This window comes from Salminus brasiliensis, chromosome 3 (genome assembly GCF_030463535.1).
Source record: "Salminus brasiliensis chromosome 3, fSalBra1.hap2, whole genome shotgun sequence".
Lineage (NCBI taxonomy): Eukaryota > Metazoa > Chordata > Actinopteri > Characiformes > Bryconidae > Salminus > Salminus brasiliensis.
Genome location: NC_132880.1, coordinates 27,590,744 through 27,610,020, shown reverse-complemented (window position 1 = coordinate 27,610,020; position 19,277 = coordinate 27,590,744). Strand labels below are relative to the sequence as shown.

At 38.4% G+C, this 19,277-nt stretch overlaps 1 protein-coding gene across 1 annotated transcript; it reads right to left on the bottom strand.

Annotated features, from left to right (window-relative positions):
* Positions 1-2,826: 2,826 nt before the first annotated feature.
* On the bottom strand, positions 2,827-7,530 carry ccdc106b (coiled-coil domain containing 106b). The gene is made up of 6 exons (XM_072674751.1): positions 7,494-7,530; positions 7,035-7,133; positions 5,409-5,618; positions 4,652-4,804; positions 4,257-4,448; positions 2,827-3,143 (listed from the first exon to the last, which is right to left on the bottom strand). The coding sequence occupies exons 1-6, from the start codon at positions 7,528-7,530 to the stop codon at positions 2,827-2,829; spliced, it is 1,008 nt and encodes a 335-aa protein (XP_072530852.1).
* Between the last annotated feature and the right edge of the window lie 11,747 nt (positions 7,531-19,277).

Genomic DNA, 19,277 nt, shown 5'->3' with positions numbered 1-19,277 from the left:
CAAAGACAATAAATAAGGTCAATACAAAATATACAAATATGTGCATGTGCAAATGTGTGCATGAAAACTGAGTGATTAAGGCCCAGACTATAGTAATAGTAAAAAAAGAATGAATTAAATAATACAAATTAAAATAAAAAGGGATGTGCTGTGCATGTAAATGTGAAGAGTGAAAGTGAATGAATATTGTAGGTGCACAGTTGCTGGCAGTAATAAATACACAATACATGCACATTAAAATACATTATTGCACTTTTGGTTCCAAAAATTCAACCTCGTAATGTATAAACTATGAAATATACAGATGTACGCTTCCTATTGACATATAAGCAGTTGCTACGAGTGAGCTGCGGATGTAATATTTTTATTTTCCAAATATATAACATAATATTTTTATATGTGCTGGTGTGGATGTACTGGATTATGCGATTTAAGACTTAGTAAAAGTTCTAAACGTAACAAGATGTGTGAAGGTGGTGGGTGAATCTGTCTTTGGTGGTGTATAGTGTCACTGAGCTGTGTAGTTACAGAGAATAAGTGACAAGTGTATGTAATTTTCCTTCCTTCAATGAATCAAAAATAAAATAATACATTAAATATGTTAATCCTCACAACTCTCCCAAAGTCTTTCCCAATAAAGTTTTGCATTGTAGTGATAAAAAAATGAACAGTAGTTTGTTTCTCTAATTTACAACATTACAACACTGAATGTTTCCAGAACATGTTCCACTGACAGTTAAAATAACTGATCTGCACAGTGATTTATCAGTCTACTCAGGCTTTAGTAGAGTTCAGTAACACTGAGATAAATAACTGATCAGCACAGTGATTTATCAGTCTACTCAGGCTTTAGTAGAGCTCAGTAACACTGAGATAAATAACTGATCAGCACAGTGATTTATCAGTCTACTCATGCTTTAGTAGAGCTCAGTAACACTGAGATAAATTACTGATCAGCACAGTGATTTATCAGTCTGCTCATGCTTTAGTGGAGCTCAGTAACACTGAGATAAATAACTGATCAGCACAGTGATTTATCAGTCTACTCATGCTTTAGTAGAGCTCAGTATCACTGAGATAAATGACTGATCAGTGGAGAGTTTGACAAAAGCTATGTAACACTAGTTAAAAAGTATTTTGTTAACTAGTGTAAGAATATTCATTATTTAACAATCATATTCCAAAACCTCCTTAACTAAAGTCATAATTGAACTTTCTCGCAAATTAACATCTAACTTGACCTATTCATTATTCAGAAAGTTCTTCTTTAGCCTGCAATACAGCACAAAGAAGCCATGGTTCGCTAATTCCCAGGGAATCTGCATGAAAGAGAAAAATAACAAATACAATTTGTATTATCAACATCATATACAATTATACATCATATAACAATCCCTTTTAAGAATATATAGAGACAAAATGTAATGTGTAATTATTTGCTTTGTCTGGTCTCTGTAAGAAAGCACTGCCAATAAAAAAGAACTCTCTGGAGCATTTAAACATGAACATGAATAATTCCAGATGTGGGCTGGAGGGGCATAAAGTCTCCCAGCATTGAGTTGTGGAGCAATAGCAGTGGAACGGTGTTCTCTGGCATGGTGGTTGGTGCTCCACCTAATACTTTTGGGGGTGAGGTGGGGTGGTGGTCATCCAACAGCCTGACCTCACTAATGCTCTTGTTGCTGAATGCAATCAAATCCTCATAGCAAAAAAAAAATGTTTTTTTAATGACTTTTCTAAAGGAATCGTAGTGCCAAAAAAACGTGATAATTTAATTTCAGATTTCCAGTCCAAATCTCCGTATACAAAGGCAGGTTTGATGAGACCGGAATCTTGAGATATTGTTTGTTGAACATTTGTACTGAAGTCCATGATCAACAGTTGTCCTCCTCTGGCCTTATTTGCTAACAGAGGGGCAATTTCACCACCAAGGATTTCTTACTTTACTCTTTACTCTACTTTACTTAAACCCAAAACAAGCCTGTCCATAAGGAGAAGATGTGGGGAACATTACTACTGGACAAAGCTCATCTTTCGGTTTTATGTCAATAAGCGAACTGTGAAATACTGCTTCGTGAAACACCCTCCCTTTAGTAGCATATAATCATACAAACAAGAAACTCGTCATGTCTTCAAACTCAAGACAATAACATACTGTATGTTTTAATGAACAAATCAGAAAAAAAAAAAAAAAAAAAAAAAAAATCACAAAATTACATTTAAGTGTGCAAAGGAAAACAAACAAAACTAACAAAAAACCCACACAATAAGGTGCAATTTGCCTCAGAAGAGATGAGGTTATCAGTAGTTTCCCCCTCATATAATAATTATAATAAAGACATACAAAAGTATACATAGTCTTTAAATACAGTGACTGTTTTCTTCACAAACAAACTCAATATATTTATACTTTTCCCCCCCTCACTGTTCCTCACCCCCACCCCTCAGTCTTATTTTTCCATCTTAATACCTCAAACCACCCAACGGAGCCTAGAATGATGCACTCAAACTCAAGACAAAGGACAACCCAATTTCCATTACTCCTTTTACATTCAAGCCCCACAGAGTCACACACATTTCACCATCACACCCACGTGATTACCAATCAGATGTAATGGCACAAACTTTGGAGCTTAATCCAAGTCCAAATAATAGTCAACAGGCAGAAAAGAAAAAAATAAAGCCAGTAGTTCCTTGATTTGATACTACATGCTAGCTGACAAATCCAGTGAGCAACCCTGCTTTGACTGGCTCTGGCTCTTCTTATTACTCACTTCACTGAGTTTTAAGAGATAAGGTCTAAAGTTGATCAATAAATAAAGTTAATCAGTTCCTGAATCTGTAGGAAATGGGCAGCAGGAGGCTGCTTTTCTTCAAAGCCTGGACCTTTGCATGGGCAGCCTCGTCGAGTGCCTTGTAACAGCGCCGTGCGTAGTCCAGGAGCTTCTCCTTGGTGGAATCAAACTCTCCAATTTCCGCCACTTTCTCAGGGGCAACCAGCAGCAGCTCAGCGATGGGAGTGGTGGAAGCTACAGTGTTCCGGTCAACCCCATGAACCTGGAAGGCTCTGGACATGCTCTTGAGTTTCTGATAAGTAACCAGAATCTTCTTGTAACGAAGCAGAACTCCAGCAGGATCCTTCACTGAAATCAACATTTAGGAGACACTTATTATTTGCCTAACTAACAGCATGACGATTACAGTACATGGCAGCTAAGACAAGAATGAGATGAATACTGGTAATACTGGGTCACAGTGGAAGGTACACACTCTGTGCAATGCATGTTCAAGGAAAGCACGTTTACATAGTTGTAGTGCTGGGAGGTATGATGGTACACACCATTTAAAGTTCCGAACACGTACTGTAATACTTTAGTTTACAACAAAACACACAGAAAGAGGTTTAGCTCTGCGTAATTTAAACACATCACAGTCAGCCCAAATGCACGGTCATGTTGCTAGCTGCAGGGCTGTTTTCGTGTCCATCTGATTGAAAATAAACCCACCGCTACTAACCGCTAACTCGCAATTACAAGATTAGAGGAGAGGTCATTACCTAGCCTCTCTCAGAGACATTGAGGAGAGCTGTGTTCAGCCAAAACTGGCAAATTACTGGCCATACTGCGCAACCCTATTTAGTTGTAATCTAAGGCAACAAATCAAATTATAGTAGTGGTAGACTTTACTAGCAAAATTCCTATTTTCATGTGTGCCTTGTCATCATTGCACATTGCCAGTCATAGCAATATTTTGATTGATTAAAGAAATGTAAGCAAGTTGAGAAATTGTATTTCCATGTGTATTAGATTACATTACTGTGACAATGTTAAAAAAACATAAATAATTTGGTTTAATAATGGGATACCATCCCATTTCTATAGCCCGACACCAACTTACACTAAACTATAATGCAAAATGTTTGCTAGCAGACAGCATTCATACAGCTATACAATCCCTACATAAGCCTTTTATGACAGCAGACATGAACCTTATAAGCATTTATAAAGGCCAGTGATAGTTGTCATAACATCACAATTTGACCTCAATTTTGGCAAACGCAGCCTTTATGGCAACTGCCACAAAATATAAGCCTACTGTTTGTGTAGGGGTGTGGCAGTTGTCAAAACAGACTTATGCAGGCCTCATGGTGGTATGAATGCTTCCCATCAAAAGCGTTACCAGTGTAAATTAGAACTACAGCTGTATGTGCTGTTATTGTGTGCGCTGACCACTTGTATGATCATTTGTCCCCTCACCTCTTTGTCTTTCCATGCTGCGTGCAATTCGGAATACCCGGGTTCGTTTCACTCTCGTCTGTCCGCCGTTTGACCTGCTTCGTTTAGAGCTTTTGTTGTCAGACTCCTCATCTGACACAATCTGCTCCTCTTCAAGGTAGCCATCCTCCTCCAAATACTCTTCCTCTTCTATTACATCTTCCTCGTCTTCATCTTAAACAAAAAAAAAAACAACAAACAAATTAAAACAAGATATTTGAGGATTTAGCCACGTAACCCCATCAAGCACCACAGTGTTCTCAGAGCACCACTTGGCTCAAGCTTTTTTCCTTCAAAATTGAATCACAGTCATAGGCAAAGAAATGGGACTTAGGGACTTTAAGTTTGGTAAATACCACCAGAAAACCGTAACTAACCTTGGGCACTGCTGTTTCTTATTCTTCGTCTCTTTAGGCTGAGGTTGCGTGTAGGGATCTGGCCAGATCGGGTCATCATGGGTGTCGGAGATGGGGTTGAGGCCCTGCGGGAGGTGGCCTTCTGAGGAGTGTGTTGCTGTCCAACATCATGCTCTGAAAAAGTAATGCTCCCCTTGATTTTACACAGCCTAATTTTCTCTAAAAGGAAAACTCATGCTTTTAACCTAGACGACATATTCTGCATCTGTAAAGTCTATAATAAGGCATAAAGCATAAATAAAGCACTAATAAAACATAGATAAAGACTATGCTAATGTAACTGATGCCTTTGCTAGTTTAATTATAAGTGGCTATAACCAAAACATATTTCACAGCTTCGAACTATCATTGCCTTGTATGTTCTGTGGCTGACTTTCCATGGCTCAATGTCCATTACTATGTGCAAAGAAAAAAAAAAAAATAAATAAAATATCTGGCTCTGACTGAAAGCGTTAATGATAGGAAAGATGCTGGGGCATTATGGTAAATGTAGTGTCTCTACTGATGCTCAACAATAAAAGAAAAAGGACTTTTTTTTACCAGCAAACAATTTTAGTGGGACACAGCTACATTTTAAACTGGTTCTAATGACACCCTAACCAACTGCAGGACGCAACTTTCTCCACAATTAAATCCTGCAGGTAACAGCATGCCGAGCTTGGAGTAGCAATGACTATTTTTCCTACTACCAGTCAGTGGAGTCCAGTTTAATCCCTGCCTCTCATCTTTCCCTTACCACTCCTTTCATGACTCTTGGTGGTGAAGATGAACCTGTCCAGCTGACATCGCAGGAAGTCTCTTTCCTCTTCCAGGTCCTCAATGCGTTTCTGCAACCAGGAGTTCTTCTCTAGAGAGATCTGCAGCTGGGCCCGAAGGTTAGACATTAACAGGTATGGATTGCAGGGGGTGGCATGTCCTGAAGTGGTCCCTGCTGAAAGTAAATGTAAGGGTACTGAACTATCAAACTGTACCCTTTCTCCTTCAAAGACATGAGTACTGAACATGGTTTATAGAGTGTTGCAGCACCTAAATGCATTTGTATTTTCACTTAGACATTCAAAGCAACTACTACAAAGATTTGTAGGCACATTTGTGTGACCCAGACCTCAGATCTGGGTCACACTGAGGCACAAAAACCTGATTTTCACCACTTCAAGCTGGTAATATCCACACTAGCCAAAGCCATGTGAAATACGACAGCTCTCACTTGGAATGAAGCCACATGTGTGTGTGAATCACATTTCTGAGAATGTGACCCTGTTTGACCTGTCAGATTCTGTGTGTGTGTGTCTGTGTTTTATTTTTTTATAAACTAGTAGTGTGGCAGTTCTTGCTGTCAGGATGTCCAGACGGTAGAGAAGGCATTACAACAAACACTCTCTCTACCAGCTTTTAGAAAAACCTAGCCCTGGTTAGCCAACTCTACCATCAAGTTCTGTAGCTGATAGAAAGTGAAGCAGTGTTGTAAAATACAGCATGATCCTTCTGTTAGCTGGTTATAGCTGTTAAGTAACAGCACACACCAACATCTCATCTTAATGAAAGCGTCAGTGTAGTCAATGTTCTTTGGTGTGTATTATTACAATGGCAATTAATATGGAAACACAGCCAGAAACTAACTGGGCAGACATTTCACCATGTAAAGCTATCCTTACTTATAAAGATGGAGACCTCATTAGTCAAGTAGCCCACAAGTTCGGGAAAGACAAAACAAACCGGGGGGGGGGGGTTTGTAACTGTCCATTACAATTTGAGCATTTTTTGTCTTACAATACAAAAACTATTTGGAGTTAAGTGAGATATTAGGCTGCAAGTGAACAGTCAGTTCATAAATGGACATAACATAAGAATCTGGGACACCAAATTGCCAGATGGTCAAACAACCTGGTCAAAACATCTCCAAAACATCAGGCAGGTCTTGTGGGGTTTTTATCCTGGTATGCAGTGGTCTGTACTAATCAAAAATGGTTCAAGAAAGGGCAATCAGTGAACCGGCAACAGGGTCATGGGTACCCAAGGCTCATTAATGCTCATGGATACTGCAGGACTCCTTCAGGGTTCTTGTGGAGTCCATGCCTCAAATGCCTGTCACATCTGTTGTGGTGGCACAAGAGGAACCTACTCCGTATTGGGCAGGTGATACTAATGTTAGGGCTGATCATTGGCTGTGTATATGATATATATATATATATATATATATATATATATATATATATATATATATAAATAAATAAATGTAACATGCAGTTAATTATGGTAGTTAGTTTATGTGGGGATACTACATGAACATTTACAAAGATTTGAGTCCCTCCAAAACAACAACAAACAAACAAAAAACCTTTACCATCAAACATGTGCTCATTCTGGGTGTAAAATCCAGACTGGTCCGTATTGTGGTCTTCGAAGGGAATAGAGATTTCATATCCATCCTCATTTTTCAAATCTGAGATAAAAACAAACAAACAAACAAACAAACAAACAATACAAACAAAAAGTTAGACGCTGGAAACTGTTTATTCTAAGTTCAGAGTTTATTTACAACAACAAGTCATTTGCAGTGCCCTGTACTTTAATTACCGTTAGCTTCTCTAGCTTCTAACAATCAACAAGTCTTGGTCACTTGAATGTAATGAAAATTGTGCACATTGTGTTTTTTCTGTGAACTATTCCTTTAATAGCATCTCAAAATCAGTGAGGTCGCTCACAGTTTGCAATTTGGCCAAACTACCAAGACAAGCCAGCCATTATCAGGCTGAAACCGGAGAGGCTCAGTGCTGAGGGAACAACGCTGGGGTGAATTTACCTGTGGAGTTCGCCGAGCTTCTCTGCGCATCAGTCATTATTTCAGTCAGCCATGGATCCTCCCGACCGCTACAACCAAACACACTCTCAGAAAGCTGCTCTGCTCACCGAGTTCTCTCAACTCTCAACAGTGTAGCTTGTAGTTAAGAGTTTACCAGTTCTGAACTAACACTACAACTCAGCCGACCTAATTAGCCACGACAGAAGCGCAAATGCTGTAGAATTAAGCCCAAGAGTGCGACTCTGCGTACTAACTAACTAGCTAACTAACTAAACAGCACACTACTAATCAGATGTATCTAACTGTAGATCTTGTAACATAAATCACTTCGTATTTCTACCAGGCTGGTTTATATGCTGAAATAAGAAATGCACACAAACAAGTGCGTGCTCCTTATGACAGTATGGCAAAGAGACACCGGCTAATCACCGAGTTACCAATTAAACCCTGCTTTCTCTCCAGTTGTTTTCCATTACTTTGGGAGCAAATGGGGGATCTGACCCACACTGAGTACTCACAGAACTAACCTGTACGTTTTTATACACCGTTATAGCAAACTGTATGCAAAAAAAGACGATATATGTAAGGGAGTTAATTCGAATTATTTAACCGCACCGGTTTATTTTCACCTTGTAAATGAATTAAAACAGCGGCCCTGATCGCTTTGTCTTCCGCGCATGCGCAAACCTGCCAGCCTCCACATACGTCTAGATTCACATATGTAATTCGGATTATAATTCAGCATACATACAAACGATCAGAATACGGGACAAATAATGAAGTGATAATAATCCGTACGCCGGAGTAGATGTTCATTAAATTATAATCAATTATAATCAATGAACCTCCCTGAATTCAGCCCCAGTTGCTATGCCTGAGTCTTTCTACAGTTGTATAGTAAACAACAGTGCACAGTGTGTCCAGTAGAGATCTATAGACACAGACTGAATCCAATATGGGTCTTATTTAGGCTTTTAATACAACGTTTGCACCCACACTAGCCAAAGCCATGTGAAATATGTCGGCTCTCACTTGGAATCAAGCCGCATATGTGTGTGAATCTCATTTCTGAAAATGTGACCCAGTTTGACCTGTCTGATTATCTCTCTCTCTCTCTCTCTCTCTCTCTCTCTCTCTGTGTGTGTGTGTGTGTGTGTGTGGTTTTAATGGCGGTTCTTGAGGCGTTACAACAAACACTCTACCAGCTTTTAGGAAACCTAACCCTGGATAGAAAACTCCACTATCATATATAGTTGTATGATAAATCTAATAATTCGTTTGTACAGTTACTGATTTACACTGAGGTTTTGTTGGTACCGTGAAAATATTAATGTGCTAAAACGACCTCGTTTCTACCATTTTACAGACCGCATACTAAATTATGTAGTAATTAATATAATAAATGACCAATATACCAATAGTATAGTCATTTAACTCCCTTACAGAAATATGTAGTTTTAGTAGAATACCAGAGACATATATATATAAAAAATATATATTTTTGTAATAAAAAAGTTTTTACAGCTTCATCTTTTCAGCAGTAGATTGAACTCGTGTTGAAGCTAAACCTTGGTAAATCCAGGCCCGGAAAGGAAAAACCCGTCCCGGGATTTTGTGCGTACTGCCAGATTAGCAGCGCTAAGCTAATACGCAGCAGCACGGCGCAGGCGGTTGATTTGTCCGGGGTGGATTTTTACTCCCTGGACCTGGATTTGCCCAGCCCACCCACCTCTGATTTAAGAAAAAATCTTCATTTACTGATCGGCAGTCAGTGTCAGTTTAATCACAACCTTGAGCCTAAACTCAGCATGTGCGTCTAGCAGCAGTTTATATTCGTTTATTTGTGTTTAATGTCTGATTATAAAAGGAGGGCAAGTCTTTGTAGCGGAAGGGTGTCAGATATCCTGCATAGGTGTATCCGGAAGTAGCTCAGGTAAATGAAGCAGAGCTGAGGCCAAAACACTGAGAGGAACGGCGATGAAGTAGCTAGATGTCAACCCTTATAATTTAGTATTAAAGCTTCGAGAGGGTAAGTGTTGGTAAACTGCAGTGGAGAGGGACTTTGACGAGATTGCAGCTTCTGTCTACTTGAAAGAAATTAAACGGACACTGAAGCAATTGTCGCTGTTGTTCCCCTTAAAATCGACCAGATCTTGGCCCAGAGCTGTGCAAATGTCTAGTAACATATACTCGAAGACCCAAAAGCTGTAGATATCTGCTTTTGCAATTAGATGCACTTGTGACTTGACAGTAATTTAAGAAGGCTGCAAGGTGGTGTCTGCATCAGTCAGTAATCGAATGGCACTAATGATGAATGGAGGTATATAGGCACCAGTTGGCAAACTGGCCAATCCCTGCCCTCCTTCAGTGTAAGGTTCACATGTTTGGTCAAGCTCCTCAACTTAAAAAAAAACAACATATCCCAAGGGAATGATGGCTGATCATCAGCAAAGTCAGTTGTGTTTTGGACAGTGGGATGGATACTGGTAAGCTGTGTACCCAGCAAATCCAGCATCTGCTTATGTTTTGGATACTGGTGTACTGGTCACCAGAGGTGTATGCTGGTCTGCTGATCATTAGCTAAGTCAGATGTGTTTTGGACAGTGGTATACTGATCACCAGCAGTGTAATCTGGTAAGCTGTGTTCCCAGCAAATCCAGCATACGGTCCTCATCAAATAAAATCTTAGAATCTCCATTAGTTTTTCTGTTTCTCACTTTGTGTAGCTTAAATCAGGCAAGTGTTCTTAACATTGACACGTTCAGGATGGGTCAAACAATAAAAAGGATCAAGCATAATTAGTAATAATTTGCTTAGCTCTGACATCTGCTGAAAACATTTAGTCATGACTGCAACAATATGTTGGATTGGAGGCTGGTATGCTGGTCATGAATGTGCAGAGTGCTTTCCTAAATATTAGCGTAATATTAACCAGGCTGGGCTGTCTTTGGGCTAAAATACTTTGAGGAAAGATTATTCTTATATGGCCAAGCATCACACGAGCTGCTCTCTCTAACAGCTAAGATTATTTAAATACTAACATGCTTATGAAAGATTGGGCCTTTTCAATAACTAGACTTTAATTTCTGTAAGTTCTGTTTGCTTCCACTAGGTTTTACAAAGTTGGCATGACCTCCTGCATGGGCCTGTCCCACTGCAAAGTGGCGTTGGCATTCGCAGTGATTTTTGACCTGCTGGGGGTCATAGCCTTGCTTGTGGGGGTCTTCGTTCCACTGGAAGTAAAGGGGAGAGACTTTGGTGACCTGCTGGTATACACAGGAGCACTGATGGTGTTGATGTCACTCGGTGGATGGGTTATGTGGTACAGTGGCAACATTGAAGGTCTGTCATCCAGCAAGGAGATGGGCCACATTGGCAACGCAGTGGACCGTATTGCTCGCACCCTTAGCCGGAAAATACGCACCCACACGCTTAGGGGCCATAGGGGTCCTTGAAGTGGGTAGACAGAATTCCTCACTGAAGTGCCTAGGTAAGGAATCATTTTACTTAATAATAAAAAAAAAAATAATTGTAAGTTTGTGTGAACATTTGTTTATTGGTTAATGAAAATATTTATGCTATCTCCTATAAAGTTGCTTTGTTCCTTCAACATATTTTCAACAGTAATACTGGCATATGTTATTATCCATGTCAGTAGTGATGATTAAAAAAAAAAACAGAAAACAAGACAGTCTTTTAATCTTAAACTCTTGTTCTAATAATTCAAACTAGAATTATTGAAACAGTTTAAAACACACATACTAAGTACTTTCTGCAATGTTTTCAGTGTTTTTGTGCGGACCAGCAAGCTTATTGAACAAGCCAATGTCACGATGTGCTCTTGCACATGGTTATTTCAGAAAACGACGAGTTTATTTTAGCATTACGCTAACTGAACATTCTGTGCTAATATGCTGACATTTGGGAAACCAACAAGAAATTAAAGACTTAACCTGCTGAGAATTTAATTGTTTTTGTTTATTTTATATATATATATATATATATATATATATATATATATATATATATATATATATATATATTACACACACAGTCCGGCGCTGCAGCGCAATCTGCATTTGCATCCGTGCTAAATATGAACTAGTCGTTAACCAACAATGTTTGATCAGCAGAAGTTTTTGATGAGCACACACTGTTACTGGGAGTCACTGTCATAGTTTTTGCTGTGTCCGTGATTGGGCCGCAGGAAACAGAAGTACATCACGCAAAGTTTAGACAGATTGTGAAGCTCTGTTTATACTCCCACAGGAGTCCACCTGTTTCCACTGCTCTATAGGATGAATTCTCAGCAGTGGTTAAATATAAATAATAACAATAATAGTTATTATAATTTTTATTATTTTTGCTGTCACTGTCACACTGTCAACCCTGCGTCTTTATTTTTTGCATTTTGATATTTTGATATAATGTGAATCGGGCAGTTGCTCTTTGGTCCCACTTCCTCAGTTTATTTTTATTATTCTTATGTTAATAATGATTGTTAGTAATGTGGTACTTGTTGAAATAATTCTCCTTCTCTCTAATTTCTAGGTTTTGTGGCCCAGAAAGGCTGAAAGTTATGACTGGGACCCCTCACCCAGATCTGGAACTGGCTGTTGCAGTACAAGTTTAAGGGCTAAATGAGAGCAGTCATTCTTTGGATGTTATTTGTATTTTAGAACAGTATTGATATACACAGACATGCCTACTGTGATTCATATTTTTGAGATTTTATTTCAGTTGTAGTATGATGATGAGCCTTTCAAGAGCAGCGTAACTTATCAGGGTGCAGCAAACATTCCTTTGTTTTCATCTCTTTACATGTGCTGATTAATTAAACTTTTGAGTTTAAAAACATCTGATGCCTCTGTCAAGGTCAGAAAGTCTTACACCACCTGTCAAAGCTTTTAGAATGCCCTCCATGTTTTTAGTGTTTTTATCTTTGCAACAACTGCCACTCAACCTGTCAAACCTGCAGCCCCAAATCTTCTCTCCACAGCTGAAGCTAAGACTTGGTCTAGTCTTGAGCTTTGCTACAAGGTGTTGTCATGGAAGTCGCCTGTCACACAAGCTGTTGTCAGACCTCTTCCTGTAGTAGACCTCTTCAGTTGTCTCCAGTTTCCAAGAGCCTTTTGATGGTGTAGGAAACTGTACTTATGGCACTCTGGCAAAGGAAGCAAGGAAAGATCTGTTTTCCTTTAGGTTTCTGTTTTAACCTTCTGGCACATTTCTAGTAGTACAATTTCTAGAGTAGATCTGCACCAAAGGTAACCGTCCAGTCCAGACATGGTACTTCTTCACTCAAAAAAAGTCTTTAGTGCAAGTAGTGCACTGTAAGTGGTAGTGGTTTAGCACTCAAGTCCGGTCCCAAGATCATAAATGAGCGGTCGCGGTCTCCTGTTTTGTCGGTTTCAATTTCATTTAATTAATAATACTTAGCCTGAATATTATTCAATGTTACATTTGACAAAATGATGAAGAAATAATTATCAAAATATCTGATGTATAAAGAATACAATTAATTAGCAAACTAATGGTTTTCCATTTTCTTCATTTTATTTTTATATTACGGGAGGGGGAGGGGGAGGGGGAGGGGGGGGGGGGGATAGGGATCTGTTCTTAGCCTTTTCTGTGTCTCAGCCACTCCCGTTCCCAGGCTTAAATCGAACTTGACCGCTAAAAGTCTTGGTCTTGACTTTAACATTAATAAGTGGAGACAGGTGAGTAGGAGTGAGTTCCCCAAAACATTATTATTATTATTATTGAACCACTAACAAAGGACGTGAGGAAAGAACAAAGGTTTTGTGAAGACCGAAACTTAACAAATGAGGAAAGAAGTTTTTGTTTGTCTTCCCCCAAAACGGAGCCCAGTCAGATATGCATATTTTTTGTTCTCACACCCAAACATTTAAATGTGTTACATGCAATATTGCACTGATTCTGAATATCATTGGCTGATGTTCAAATACTCAAGAAAGCAAGTTAAAATATTAATATTAATGCCATGTAATTTATTATATTGTTTCTTCTATTTTTGTCATATTCCTCCAAATTATGTAGAAATTACCAGAACTAATAGAAAGACAAATAAGCAGCTCAACATAAATGATTTGTCTCAATATAAATAATATGTGAGGACATCCTTTGTTGTATACCAGAGCATGTAATGGGGCTCCACTTACTCAGATTGTTTATCTCTTCAAAGATCCACATCTACAGTTGCAATTAAAATGATTCAACCTGCATTTATTAACCACATTTATTAACTTTTTTAGCTGTTTGCAACGAACCAATCAAACAAGATCAATTTAAATAGCTCAACACAACTCTATAACAAGTGCTTTCTCCAAATTCGGCACACAATGACACTTTTAACAACTCCTGAAAAGAATCATTCCCCAGCTAACAAAGAACATTATAAGAACAATCAGAAATGTTTTCTTTCTCAACATTTCTTGCACAACATTTCCAGTTAGACAAAACCTAACATTATGGAAACATCTGGAGTACTTTCCCCAAACCTATAATACAACACAAAAACAATGCAGCAAAAATATTGATAAAACTGATAATAATCACTGATAAATTAATTTGTCGTAAACATTTTCCAAGCTTAAGAATTTGAGCATTTATTCAAACAGAATAGAATATTTTGATTCTGAATTGAAAAGCTATATTTAACTATAAGAATTAATAAACAAGCGTAAAAAGTTTGGAAGTCTAGGAAGGCTCAGAAAACCTGACAGAATGAATGTTCTAAGAACCAAAATTGCAAAGTTCTGAACATTCAGATAATGTTCTACTAACCAAAACTTTCTTACTTGGTCATAATGGTAGCACACATCGCAAATCGTGTGTCAAGTCAAGGGCCTAATTAGTTGAATCAGGTGTGCTTAAGATAAAACATCAAATTCCTGGACTGACTAAGGGTTTGTTGACCTTGATTGCATGGTAGAAGCTGTCCAAAAAGTTCAGAGAAGAGGTCATTGCCTTACACAAACAAGGAACAGGAAATAAAGTGACATCAAAGGCCCTGAATGTTCCTTGAGATACAGCTGGTAGCACAGTTCACACGTTCAACATTAAAGTAATGTTGGCTGCACTACCTGCACATGGCAGAAATGGGAAGCAGGTGGTCAAAAACCCTTTAGTGACGGCAAAAGATTTTACTGCAGCAAGATTTTGTTGCAGCAAGCACTGAGGTTTCAGTTTGCACAATAAGGTGCATACTAAACACTGAAGCTCTACCTCTACTGACCCAAAAGCACAAAAGGAGTCGTCTCCAATCTGTTCAAAATCAAATAAATAAGCCACAGACAATAATCCCAAGTACTTAAAGTCCACCTAGGCTCGGATTGAGAGGAAGTCCTGAAAGATTTTAGAGTGGTCATCACATTTACCTGACTTGAACCCCAAAGAATATCTTTGGTGGAATTGGAAGAAGGCAGTTGCAGCAAGCAAAACCAAGAATATTAGTGAACTGAAGACCACTGCCCATGAGGAACGGGCTAAGATTACTTAGGAATTCTGCCAGAAGCTGGGGTCTGGAAATGCCTCAAGTTTGCTACAGGTCATAACAGCAGAAGAGCACTGTACTGAGTAATAAAGACACTTTTAACGAAGATGTTGAATTCAGAGACTGCAGTCATCATTAAAAGTGACAATTTGTATAGAATTTAGAGAAAATAGTGTATTAGTAGTAAGTTGTGTATTAGTATATTAGTTGTGTACAAGTTGTATAATTGGTTTCTTGCATACAGCAGAAAATATGTCAATTTAGCTAATAATTTGCATTGGGGATTGAATCATTTTGATTGCAAGTATATAGTATTGTTTGGTGTTATTGTTTACTTTAATATTGCTGGCAGTACTAATTCAAATCTCTGATCAAATTACATTAATTGGTTCAAAGTGAATCAGTGAATAACTCCTCTACAGAAAATAAATCTGACTAAATATGATTTAATTAGTAAGTAATTTTACCAGGGGTGCCCCCAAAAGTTTGCATTAGATGTTATTTATAATAATCAAAATTTTTTAATCAATAATAATTAATCATTTTTTAAATTAATAAATAATAATATAGGCTGGCACAGTGGCACTGCAGGTAGTGCATGGACTCACTGTTCCTGAGTCCCCCTGATCTGGAAGAAGATTCTGGAGGCTAAATTATTGCCTATGTAGGCTAACAATTATTTAATACAAATATATAATTTATTATTATTAATACTACTACTAATAAAAACAATAATATTAATAATATATGATTAATTAAAAATGCTTTTATGTATGTTAACACATTTTTATATTAAAAAAATATATATACATTGTATATATAATGTATTATACATAATGTATAATTATATATAACATTTAGAAACCATATACATACTTATACGCTAACAAAATACACAATTTGTGAAATATGTTTCTATATATATAATATAAATATAATGTATATATTTTATAATATATATATGAATATACAAATTAATTAACATTTTTACTTTCAGATCAAGCTTGTCAAGCAATTTTCACAAAAAATATTTGGCGTAGTGCCAAATACTGCAATATCTGATGTAAAAAAAATTTTTGTACAGGAGTGTTTGTGAGCATAGAATAGCATTAGCCATTTTTATCACATCTTTGCATGTGATATGGTTAAATGGTTGTTACAGAGTTGAATGAATATTACTGATTATTATGTTCACAGCTGGCACCCATTCCAGAGAATAACTCCCAGGTCTCTATAAACTCACAATAGTTTAGCTTAATAGAGTTCTTTGTAGTTCTGTGCAGTGCTTTTCTCAGAAGTGGTACTCTACAGTTATGAGCTTTTTCCCTTCTGACAGTGTATGACCCAAATCCAATGCTATTCCAGGCTGACAGCTAATGCAAATGTTAATAGTTTTGGTAACCGAGATTAGGAGCACAACAGCTTCAGACAGCAGAAAGAAAATAGCCCCGCAAAGCTTAATTTAGCGAAGCAGTTCTTGTCACTTAACCTTTAAATAAGATGTTGCCTATTGTAGGCTTTCTAATGGGATTCTGGCACAGCTTAAGAGCATTCACAGTCTAGCTTGCAGCATGCCTGCTGTTGACTTGACGCATTTACGCTTCACTACTGTTGAGAATCTAATGCATCGGAAATGGTGGTACTGTGTAGCAGGTTCAGAAATACAAAGACAGATAATCTGTATTTATTAACATTAGTCTACATGTTAAAGGTTGGATTTATTGTTTTTCAATAAAATCTCTTCTGACTGTTTCTGAACCAGATAGCTGAATGATCGTTTTGTCACATTTTCATGTACTCAATAACATAATATAAAAAACCACCGACCCGGTTGAAATAGAATTATATACGGGTATCAGTGTGTGTTTTTGTATCCATGTATCAGCACAGGCTCTTGTATCTAACAGTGAGCCCAGTAGGTATCTTTGACCTGTAGCCATTTTCTGAGTGGAGGACTTGGACGTGGATGATTTGTAAGTCACTCTGAACAAGATCATCTACTATGAGCTAGAAATGTAAGTAAATATAGTGGTCTCAACAACTGCATTTGCAGTCATTTTTAGGAAGATGCTTAGATTTGTATAGTCAACTTAGATTTGCTTGTTCAAACAACACTGACTATTTTGTTCAGAACTTCATGTTAAGACAACTACAAAAATCCTGTTCAGCAATAAGTGTTTATGTGTTAAAAGTAACAGTTTTAGTATTAACTATCTGCCAAAGAATTGTAATATGACAATATGATCAACAGTAATGGAAGAGTAAACACTGCAGTACTTGGTCAGCACAGTCACATAAATGGTAAATTGCTCTTACAGCCTTTAACACTGAGGCCAAACAGTCATCCATTGCAAAAGACAGAAGTGAAAAAAGGGAGCGTGTGGGGAATGACTATACACTGATAGAGGGGTGCAGAGACATGTCCAATATGCAAATAGATGATACCAGGAGCCAATTAGAATTAGTTTTAGGAACTGCACGTGGGAGCGCTGTCCATGGTGTGTAAGACTGAAAAGCCCTATAGTGTTCATCCGTGTACCTTAGTACACATAAAAATTGAGCTGTTAGAGTTCTCCTGTAAACACGTTCAGCGATGTGTTAACGGCAGGAGAATAATGGCGCTTCACATAATTCAGAGAAACCAAGTGCAATCCTTCACCTTCCTAGCACTGCATAGGTAGGGGACTCAAGAAGACAGACATTGGTACATGAAGACTAAAATAGTCAACAGAGAAAACACAGTAACTGAGAAAGCTCCACATACATGATTTTACCTTACCCAACGTCCATCTGCTGGTGGTAAGTAAGGTAAGATGGGGTTAACTGAGGTGTAGGGCCTTTTTGGATGTGACACTATTTAACCTGGTGTGTGTCTGACCTTAATCATGGCACAATTAAAGCTAAGCACAATACGATTAAATGGATATCAGCCATTAGATCAGCTGAGTGCAGAGCTTTGGCGTGATGCCCTGGTTTGTGCTTCCTTGTTCTCTTCAACATGCTTTCCAAAAACAACTTTCTCTATCTCCCATTTAGAAAGTTCAGAATCCCTTTATTCCACCAACTATGTTACACATACCTTGTATTTATCTTTATAAGTGCACATAGTTCTGGGCCACAGTCAAGAGTTGTCAAACGCTATTTAGTTGGAGGGGTCCACTGTGGTCGATGAGTACCACAGCGTTGGGGAAAACCTTTTAGCATATCTAGATGTGCTGGCTTTGACAGTCCTGAGTCTTCAATCAGAGGGAATTAGTTGGAAGAGATGATGTCCAGGGTAATAGGGGTTGGCTATAATCTTACCAGGGCGGTTCATGACCCTGCTGTTATATATGTCTTGAAGTGTTGGCAGATTACACCTGATGATCCTCTCTGTTCTCCTGATTATGTGCTCAAGTTTGGCTCTTGTGGGGTGGGCGATCCAAACCAGATGGTTCTAGATGATGAGAGAATGGAGGCTACAAGATCATCCTCCAATGTGCTCTTTTGACCATGTGGATTGTGTCTCCACTTCAGGTTCCTGGATATGGTGGTGTCCAGAAACTCGAGTGACTCCACAGTGAAGACCATAGAATGCTGTGAATAGCCATAGAATATCCCTGAATGTAAAGGGGGGGGGGGGCTGGAGTCCACAGTCTTTGGTACGTTAAGCAGCAGGTGGTCATAAAGACGGATAAGAAGATGTAAGAGCACACAGCCTTATGGTGAGGGTCCCAGTGTCCAATGTGTTTTCCTTGCCTTAGCTGCTGTGTCCTGTTGGCCAGGTAATCCACGACCGATGTACCACTGACAGCTCTGACGATTTGACCTGCATGAGCTCTGGCAAAATGGTGTTAAAAGCTAGGTTGAAGTCCACAAACAGAACTCCAGCATAGGTCCCTGGACCATCAAGATGCTTTCGCTTGAAGTGCCAGGCCAAACTTACTGCATCCGTGACAGACCAGTTTTCTCTGTATGCAAACATTAGGGGGTCTAGTGGAGGGTTAGAATCACGTTTTTAAAGACCCTCAAGACTACAGAGGTCCTGTTTTTCCTTTTTTTTTTTTGGGGGGGGGGGACTGGGTACTCTTTTCATCCCTCTCTTGATACAAAGTGAAGGATTGGGGTCTAAGATGTTCTGTGGCAATATGGCAGGGTAGACAGTAAGCTGATAAGAAGATATTTGTCCCTTGAGGAATATCCCCACTTAAAAATAGACTAAGAGTGCAAGAAGTAATGGAGGAATAGAGGTCATATGTGGACACGATAAAGAAGTCTATATCCCCAAG

Excerpts from the sequence above, each read along its gene's own strand:
- ccdc106b (XM_072674751.1), bottom strand. The coding sequence starts at position 7,530 with ATGACTGATGCGCAGAGAAGCTCGGCGAACTCCACAG. Across the intron at positions 7,134-7,493 it reads AAGCTCGGCGAACTCCACAG|ATTTGAAAAATGAGGATGGA; the intron begins GTAAATTCACCC and ends TTTTTATCTCAG. Across the intron at positions 5,619-7,034 it reads GAATGAGCACATGTTTGATG|GGACCACTTCAGGACATGCC; the intron begins GTAAAGGTTTTT and ends TACTTTCAGCAG.